Genomic DNA, 10,063 nt, shown 5'->3' on the forward strand with positions numbered 1-10,063 from the left:
GGAAACCAGGGGCTGAAGAAATACCAGCAGCTACAAGGAGATGTACTCAGCAGACCATTCAACTCGACCAAAAATCCACATTGGAGAAAGAAACATGTCAGTCTGTGTTCTCTGCTCTAAAATCCCAAATGGAAGAATAATCACTGAACAGAAAAAAATGAAATCAAAGCTCTCTCTGTGTTTCTGCCTTTTAAAGGTGTCATAATTCTGTTTTTGTGCTTGTTGTCCTACATTAATGAGATTAATGACTTGTTTCCCATTGATCAATCACTGGCTGGATTATGGTATAAAAAGTTTATGAATGCTGAAAGATATTTTAACCAAAGAAAAGATATGATGTGAAGAATAATAAAACTAGAAAGCCTGTTACTGCAGTTTGCTGTAACTGGGATGGGATTTGTTACTGTATGTCATCATACAGAAATGATTTTATTAAGATCTTAAAATTTACTATAAATAGATCCCAATTAGTTCTTTTTAATTATAAGTTAACAGGCAACATGTGAGAAAAGGAGCATGCATGGTTTTTACGTGCACGCCCTGTTTACACATCATCCAGCTACTAGATATGTGTAAGACCTGACTTCAGTTCGCTCATAGGACTCATAGTTCCTCAGATATTTTAATATATTTTGCATGAAGAGGCTTTCATATCTAACCCTACCTATGGCTGAGAGTGAATGCTAATCATCAAGCTAAATAAGAAGTTAAAGAAAACCCCAGGTCTTCAGTACATACAGCATTCTGGTGCCTTGCTTCGTGGTTCATAATAATTGCCGTCTAAGAAATGGTTGCAGTCTTCATTTTGTCTCTGAAAATGGTCTGATTCGATGCATTTTACTTTGTTTTCCTTTCATGAGGAGGGGATAAAATGGGCCATTATTAATGTTAACATTCTGTCTATTTTAATTTATTTAAATTATGTTCACATATTTACACAAGTAATAATCAAATCGGTTAATCAAGCCTGTAATGTAATGAAAATGCAACTGAACTTTTATTCTCATCCATCAATAAAGGAAAATCTAAGTGAAGTTTGTTTTTGTAACATTTCTGTCATAACTGAAAACTTTGTGGTTCAACTGCAGGAACAAAGACAATCTTTAACCATCTTTAATTTTATGAATGTATGCTCACAAATAACAGCATTTAAGGTGCACAAACTTTACAGTAACATTTATCAGTGCTACTACAAGGGAGCTTAAGACAAGCAAAGTGCAAGGCGCTAGCTTCTCTAATGCGCTAACAGCAAACATGCAGGCTGTCGGTCTACGTTGGTTAGTGAGCATGTCTTGGTTTTTCTCGTGAAAGCTACAACATGAAGCACTACTTCAACAAAGACCAGAATATAGAGCATGTCTACCTTGAAACTACATGTATTTGGTTATATGAACAAGCAGCTTAACTTAAACTATAACGGCTAACAGCTTGTTGTTATTACACCAAGACAACAAACCTTACATGTGACAGTGAGTTAACATGTTAGCTGCTAACTGTGCAGAGGTTACATTTTTTCCTTCGTCTGCTTTTGCGATGCATTGTGATAATAGACCAGACGCTGACTATGGTGTGCAGAAGGGGTGGGGTGCTAGTGTGTCTTCGGCCACGCTGATCGTTTGGGGCAGCAGCCCAGCACAACGTTCATTTGGCCTTCTGCGCCTTCTGTGCTGACTTGGTGATCTTACCGCTCGTGGGAGCTTTCTTTTCCACACCCTTGATCACTCCCACTGCCACCGTCTGACGCATGTCACGGACAGCGAACCGCCCTGAGGAGGGATCATGGAGAAAAACCAAACATATCTAGATTAACTTAAACACTAGAACTGCCAAGAGAAGCACTTTATGTAACTTTTACAGTTTACCCTATGTGTCTCATACCTTGACTTTTTTTTTTTAAATCACCATTTTTGACATATTGTTTAACGTATTGAAATGTCTGCGATACAAAATAAAAGAATTGTGAGCAATTATCTCCAAAACCACCAAAGGAAGTAATTTTGAACCCATTAAAACAACGTAAATAGCTACGATAAGTCAAGGCACCCACATTTTGGCAATAAATGGCAATAAAAGCTCAGCAGATTTGATTTAGCCTGCAGATTTTTACCAGTTGCAAAGTTAGATAAACTATTAATAAATTTCACTAAGATGAAGGAAAGATCAGTAAGTTCTGAGATTCTGACTAGTCAGTGACCGATAATTTTCTCCAAGTAAGAATTCCCCTACTTGAGATGGTTGGTATGATTTTTGGCCAATATCCGCTATGCCAATAGTTTACAACTAATTTGATCAATAACTTATAAACAATGTTGTTGTTCTTAAATTACACACTTGGCCAGGGAGATATGATCATTTCTACCTATGTTTACATGTGGTTGACGTGAGAAATTCCAACGTGGGATCTCTGTCTGATTGTAGGAGGGCAGACCTGTGTGTGCGTTGATGATACAATTACATGTCTACATAAGATACATAAGACCAGCCAGTTTAGACTGGGTTTGCTGTGTGGCAGATTGCTTCCCTTCCACTCCCCCAAAAATACAATAATTGGGAAACATTGTTTGTTTTTTTTTTACATCTTAATGAGTGCAGGTCCCTGGTTCAAAACAAAAAGTTTACACCATTTTAGGAATAAATGTTATACATTAACAGCAAGTGCACTGAAATCCAAGCATCTCGGTTTCTGCAGCAGCAGGCAGAGGAACGTCCCACAGCTCACCTGCTACAGGTCCTACATCAAGTAGTCGCAGGTGATGTGACATCACATGCACAATATTATAAGTAGTATAATACTGAATATATAAGTATAAGTAGTATTACAAGTATTCATTATTTGTCATTATTCATGAATTTTTATTGATTTATTTAAAATTTAACGGTATTTTGTTTTATTCCAGAGGTTTTCTTTTTATTTATTCTCTGATTTTTTCGGTATTATTATTTGGTGTTACTATATAATTTAAATAACCCATAAAGGGGTAAAGTTTGCACCGTCAGTGAGGTTAAAATAAAAGTTAATGGCATCGTGGTGCAGGCCAGAAAACTCACCCAGCGGTGGGTACTCGGAGAAGCTCTCCACACACATTGGCTTCCCAGGGATCATATCTACAATGGCAGCGTCTCCGGATTTCAAAGACTTTGGATTGTCTTCCAGCTTCTTTCCAGAGCGACGGTCGATCTTTTCTTTTAGCTCTGCAAACTTGCATGCGATATGTGCAGTGTGGCAGTCGAGCACGGGGGCATAGCCAGCGCTGATCTGTCCAGGATGGTTCAGGATGATCACCTGGGAAAAAGGAGGAAAGCACAGGAACACAAACATTCCTGGATGTGCTTTTCAAACTGAGAATCTCTCTGAGCGTTAACTCCTGTGAGCAGACCTGAGAGGTGAAACCGGCTGCCTCCTGTGGCGGGTCATTCCTGCTGTCTCCTGCCACGTTGCCTCTGCGAATATCCTTCACAGACACATTCTTGACATTGAAGCCCACGTTGTCACCAGGCAACGCCTCGGTCAGGGCTTCATGGTGCATCTCCACTGACTTCACCTCGGTGGTGACGTTGACGGGGGCAAAGGTCACCACCATGCCAGGTTTCAGAATTCCTGTCTCGACTCGGCCCACAGGTACAGTACCAATGCCTGACAGAGAGGCAGGTTAGCAGGTTTATAAGTAAAACTGATGCACAAAAATAATGCTTAAGACCTCTTTCCCTTCAGCTGTTCCTGAGCAAGTTGCTCTCACTCCTAAAATACTTTAACAGCAACAACTTAGGCAGAACTTCATAAACGGAGCAGAGTAGCAAAGCAAAGTAGATTCAAAGCAGAACTCCTTTTCATTTAATTCAGGTTTTCTTCTGACAATTAAAAATCATTTAATTGACATTTTAACAAGATTAAAACCATTAATTTTATTCATTTATTCTAATTTCGCCTTGAACTTTTACCAAAGTCTGTCAACTCCACATGACATTTCCAGGTTGAGTTTCTTGTCCAGGAGGCTGTCCTTCAATCCACTTTTGGTATTTTAGTATATATTAGGTTTTTGTCTGCTGAGGATGTCTCCAAAGTTGAAGTTTCACCAAATGAAATGGGACACATTTGGTTGAACACTGCTAGCCTTTCTTACAGATGAGCTTGACGTTCTTGTGCAGCTTAGTTACTGCGGGTTCCACCATGGTTCCACATTGACAGGGATGTAGAAGTTTGTTGAGGGACCAAAGCATCATGAAAACATCTGTGCGGTGCTGAACCTCTGTGTTGTTTGGTGTGAAACATAATCCATGCTGCTCGACTTATTTAATATTATCACTGATCAGGTTCCCTGATTATCGGACCTTAGCCTTAATCATAAAGTCCAATTACTGGTTGTATTTACCAGGCAGACCTGCTAGTAATATATTAAATGTTTTCTTTTGAGTTAAATCTGTCATTCATACTTTTTATGGCTCCAAGCTCACCTCCAATCTTGTAAACATCCTGCAGAGGCAGGCGAAGGGGCTTGTCTGTGGGGCGACTGGGGGGCTGAATGGCATCCAGAGCCTCCAGCAGGGTTGTTCCTGATGCGTTCCCATCTTTACGGTTGATCTTCCAGCCTTTAAACCAGGTCATCTGCAGAAGAAGAAAACCTTTTCTTCTACAGCTCAGAATCCAGCAGTAATATATTTATTTACAGTTATCCAAATGCAAAAGTAAAGTCATCCTAAAGTTATTGTCTTCAATATGAAACACAGATGTATAACTGCACTTTACTCCTTTAACATCAAAGAATAATTCAGTGTGCAGCCTCACATTAGGGCTGGGCTCCAACATGTTGTCTCCGTTCCAGCCAGAGATGGGCACGAAGGCCACGGTGTCGGGGTTGTAACCTATCTTCTTAATGTAAGTGCTGACTTCTTTCACAATCTCTTCATAGCGCTTCTGGCTGTAGTTGGGCTCAGTGGAGTCCATCTTGTTGATGCCAACAATGAGCTGCTTCACTCCCAGGGTGTAGGCAAGGAGAGCGTGCTCACGGGTTTGTCCGTTCTTCGAGATCCCAGCTTCAAACTCGCCGACTCCTGCGGCCACGATCAACACAGCGCAGTCGGCCTGAAGGCAGCGGTGAAACAAAGAAGATATGAGGGCATGTTACCTCCTCAAGGACTTTCCTCTCTTTGTACCATCTAATTTAAACTCTACCTGAGACGTCCCAGTGATCATGTTCTTGATGAAGTCCCTGTGTCCTGGAGCATCAATGATGGTCACATAGTACTTACTGGTCTCAAACTTCCAAAGAGAAATGTCAATGGTGATGCCACGTTCGCGCTCGGCCTTCAGTTTGTCCAGAACCCACGCATATTTAAAGGAGCCTTTTCCCATCTAGACATGCAAAGGGAAAGATGAAAACCATATTTTTGTCCTAAACATGTCTTTTAACTCATAAAAGTTTTCGTCATCAGAAAAAAATGCAAATTGAAATAAAGTAACAAGTCATAGATATGTTTGTAGTACAATGTTCCTTATAAAGTTAGAATCTAAACTAATTTAACTATATATGCGACAATGCTTTTTTAATGTAATAAATATTCTTCACAAACACGTCATTATTTAATGACCTGTAAATGTATAAAACATGCAAATCAATATTTCCTTTGTATTTTGCCAGATTGTGTGGCACATCACAGAACACTGACTACACAAGGAGCGAATAAAGAAACCGAATTCATTCAGAAATAATGTATGACTGCTGGAATAAGAAGCCTAATTGTTAAGTGTTATTGTATCCGCACCGTTGTAATTAAGATACTGAAACAAAATACCAACATGGGCATTCATTATGAATTGTAATGCATTATTCATTACCAGTATTCCCCCTCTCTGTACTTGTAGGAGCAGGACCACAACTACTGGGTACAGTTGCTTCGTTTTAAATCTATACTACCAGTGAGAGGTTTGGACCCACTTTCGCATTGGAATTAATGGTAAGTGTGTCCAAACTTTTGACCGGTGGTGTAAGTGAGGAAGAAATAGTCATACCTCTGCAGCTTCCTTCTCAAACTTCTCAATTGTTCTTTTGTCAATGCCCCCACACTTATAGATGAGGTGGCCAGTGGTGGTGGACTTGCCAGAGTCCACATGTCCAATTACCACAATGTTAATGTGGAGCTTCTCCTTCCCCATCGCTGCTCACTCTGCAACACAATGAAAGATCCAAAATCCAGAACCTAAAGAGACGTTCCCACACACTGACATTTACTTTGTGTCCAGGATTCATTACTTTGTTTAAATCCTAATTGTCTTGCAAGAAGAGGAAATTAAGTGAGACACGCAAAGCTGACTCATACAATGTCGATAACATTGAAATACACTGCACTGCAGAACTCCATACTGAACTCAGGTCTGCAGAGATGCTTGTCAGAGAAAAACAGCAAACAAGGGGAAAAAAAAAAAACATGACATGGATAAGCACAAAGAAACCTTGACTAGATCTTTAAACAAAAGAACGATCAGATCAGAACGAATGCAGATTTTCTTTGTACTTTTAATCACTTGTATTAGTCAGTATAGTTCAGTATAGTTGTCTGCAACACAGGACCTCCTAACATCATCATAACAATACTAACAACAATAATACCTTCCTTTGTCAGATAAGCCGGGCATGAGGACTTTATAAAGGCCTATTTTATGGTGGAGGTAAAAATGCTATAAAATGGTCTTTAGAACATTTCCAAACAGAATAATGTTTCTGCATTTTCTAAACTCTGTTTTGCACATTTTTTAAACTTGTCTTAAGAATAATCGAGTCTACTTTTGTAGAGGTTAAGGACTGCAAAGATTATTACTTTGTGTCAGGACGCTGGCTCAATGACAAATAAAGCAGATTCTGTTCTGTCAGGAGCAGGTCTAAGATGGTCTAGACTAGGGATGCACCAATCCACTTTTTGGGAGTTCCGATCCGATACCAATACCTGAAATTTGAATATCTGCCGATACCAATATTTGCCGGTACCAAATCTGTTTATGTGAGCATTATTGTAACTATGGTTATTATTGCTGTTATAACTGTGTAAGATTTAATTAAGTTGTAATGAATTATCCTTTCTGCAGTTACCTAAACAACACTAATATAGTAACATTACAGATCTAACAACTTCAACAAGTTTTATTTTGATTTGGTACATTTTAACTAAATACAAGTATAAATGTGTGGTTTTGAAACAAAGATCTCGCTATTAGTGTAACAAAAAAATGTCACATTTTAACATTCAAGGCATTTATTTCTTTTAAAAACATGTCCGAAGCATGTCATCAAACACATCTGTGCTAGCTTGACTAGCATGGTATCGGTACACTTTTATTAATACCAAAACGAGTACACACGCTTGGTATTAAACTGATACCGATGCTGGTATCAGTATCGGTGCATCCCTAGTATAGACCAGGGGTCAACAACTCCAGTCCATGAGCTCTACCATCCGGCAGGTTTTCGTTTTCCAGTCGCAACACATGACTCAATCAATGGCTTATTAACAGGCAGATGCAGAGGTTGAAAGCAAGTTATTCAAGAACGTTTTCATTTGAATCCGTTGTTTTTTTGTTTTGTTTTTTTTACCAGGGAAACACTGGTAAATCTTGAGCACCAGGATTGGTGATCCCTAGTGTAGACTGCAAATAAAGCAGTCATGCATGCAATTTCTTCAATGTGTTTCCAATCAAATCCACGAGTAATCCACAATCAGACAAGACGTTTTCTAGACAACTACTATATGTCAACAATAACATGCTAAATAATCTGTAAATAGGGCTGGACAACATGACAAGTATATATAACCCGGACCACATAAAATGTCAATTGTTTCATACAAGGCTCTATCGTTTACGTCACAATAAGGTGCTTTACTGCAGTATTTTACGTCAAGATGCGCTTTACAGCATGCGCTCTGCAATATATAAAGAGACATGGAGGAAGATGGTAGCTGATGCCTTTCAGAGCAGAAGAATTGACTAAAAGATGACCAGCAAACCCAAACCAATGAGCTTGTTCCTTAAAGAGGAGCAACTTCTGTCGCATAGATGTAGTTTGGATATAAAAAGGCCGACAGGGAAGGGACAACAGATGTTTGTAAAATATGCCAGCTCCCAGTCACAACAACAGACTCACACATAACTAACTTATTTTATAATTTGTGCAAGAATCATGACAAAGAATACAGAGTCAATGAGCAAAAGCCACAAAATTAGCATCGAGTGGTGGCGAAAAGGATTCATAATAAACTCCAAACACAAATGCTGCAACAGGCTTTTACCCGTGGAACGCCACACAGTCATCGTTCCTGCAGATGGAAGGAGATCACTGCTGCCGTTGCCAAGCACATCTGACAAATAACTGATGACTGACACAAAATTACACAAACAATTTTACATCATTATGAGGATATAAAATGAGCTATATTGGGATATGAGATTTAGGTTTTATCTGTAAGAATATCTGTTAATGACTATATTTCAGGGTTGAACAGCGGCGTAGAGGTTAGTAGGGGGGGAATCAAATAAAAAAAAAAAAAAAATTGAATATCGAGTTTTTGCTTCACAATTTTAAAATAGATTCTTTTGTTAAAAAATTGAGTTTTTTTCAAATAAATGCAAATTATCCATGATAATTTTTTTTTTATTTATTTATTTATTTTTTAATCTTTTTACTTGTGTTCTTGGGCAATATAGCAGCAGACTGATGGTCTGGCCACTTTGTTGTTTTTCCTAATTGAAATTAAGAAAAAAATTATAAGCAAAACAAGTTTTGTACATTTGTTTTAGTTTTTAGTTTACAAAAATCAGGAATATCAAAGAATTGTGAGAATCACAATTTAAACTGAATCGGCACCCCAAAAATCAGAATCCAATGGAATCGGGACAAAAGCATATCGCCACAGCCCAAGAGGGTAGCACTGCGGCCTCGCAGCAGGAAGGTCACTCGTTCAATCTTTAGCTGAGGGGAGGTTTGAACAGTGGTCTTTCTGTGTGGGTTTGCATGTTCTCCCTGTGTATGCGTGGTTCTCTCCAGGCACTCCGGCTTCCTCCTACCGTCTAAAGACATGCATGTTAGGCTAATTAATCACTCTAAATTCTCCATAAGAATGAATGTGAGTCTGAGTGGTTGTTTGTCCTTCTATGCTGGTTCTGTGATGGACTGACGACCTGTCCTGGGTGTACCCTGCCTCTCGCCCAATGATTGCCGGGATAGGCTCCAGCTTCCCCGCGACCCTTAACTGGACTAAGCGGTTAGGAAAATGAATGAATGAATAAATGAATACATGCTAAATGACACTGATTAGTCCTGGATATTTCTGTTTCCTCTGTAAAACTGAAAAACGTTGATCAGACAATATCTTTACTTTAGAGTGGATAATTTGATATCTGCCGGTTAAAATTTTCAAACCTATACTTCTTTTGAATGTTGCGATGCCACTGTGCTAATACAAAACATGCCATTTGTTTCCAAATCAGTTTTAAGTAATAAAAGTGCATGCTAAATTATGTTGCGTTTTAATATTTTACTGGTTTAATGCAGATTTTTATGTAATATCTTAGAATTTTTTACTATAATACTATTGCATTTATTTAAGTTTAAGAACATCATATCTAATAGTTTGTAGGAGTTTTTTTCTTTTTACCATTTTGAAAAGTTTTTTTTTTTTTTTTTTTAATGTTCTCAATGTTTACAATGATTCTGTAAGCATTTCTTTTTTTGGAAAAAAATGTTCATAAGACTTTTGTCACATGTCACAACACACTTGTAATAAAGGGTGTTTTAATAGAAAGAGTATTATTATCTTGAAAAAGTAGATAAGCTTCCAACTAGCTAAGCGGTCTTAGCTAACCATTAATTTAATTTCTCCAGAAGATTCAGGAAAATGCAAGCGAGGGTAACTGGCTGTCTGAATTTAGCTGTTATAGCCATTCAACAAATAAACTAACATTTTTTCCAAACTATCTGAAATTAAATTATTTTATTCTGCTTAAATTTATAGAGCAAAGGTGAAGATAAAGCTAGCCTAGCAGCTGATTCAGTCACGCACTTATTTTTGTTGCGAC

The 10,063-nt window shown here is 38.3% G+C and overlaps 1 protein-coding gene across 1 annotated transcript; it reads right to left on the reverse strand.

Moving 5' to 3' along the window:
* Positions 1-1,641: 1,641 nt before the first annotated feature.
* On the reverse strand, positions 1,642-6,151 carry LOC306754208 (elongation factor 1-alpha 1; the record flags this gene model as incomplete). The annotated part of the gene is made up of 7 exons (XM_079238134.1): positions 1,642-1,766; positions 3,049-3,283; positions 3,378-3,634; positions 4,453-4,603; positions 4,784-5,080; positions 5,171-5,350; positions 6,008-6,151. The coding sequence occupies 7 exons, from the start codon at positions 6,149-6,151 to the stop codon at positions 1,642-1,644; spliced, it is 1,389 nt and encodes a 462-aa protein (XP_079094260.1).
* Positions 6,152-10,063: the final 3,912 nt, after the last annotated feature.

This window comes from Telmatherina bonti (assembly GCF_933228915.1).
Source record: "Telmatherina bonti genome assembly, chromosome: 3".
Lineage (NCBI taxonomy): Eukaryota > Metazoa > Chordata > Actinopteri > Atheriniformes > Telmatherinidae > Telmatherina > Telmatherina bonti.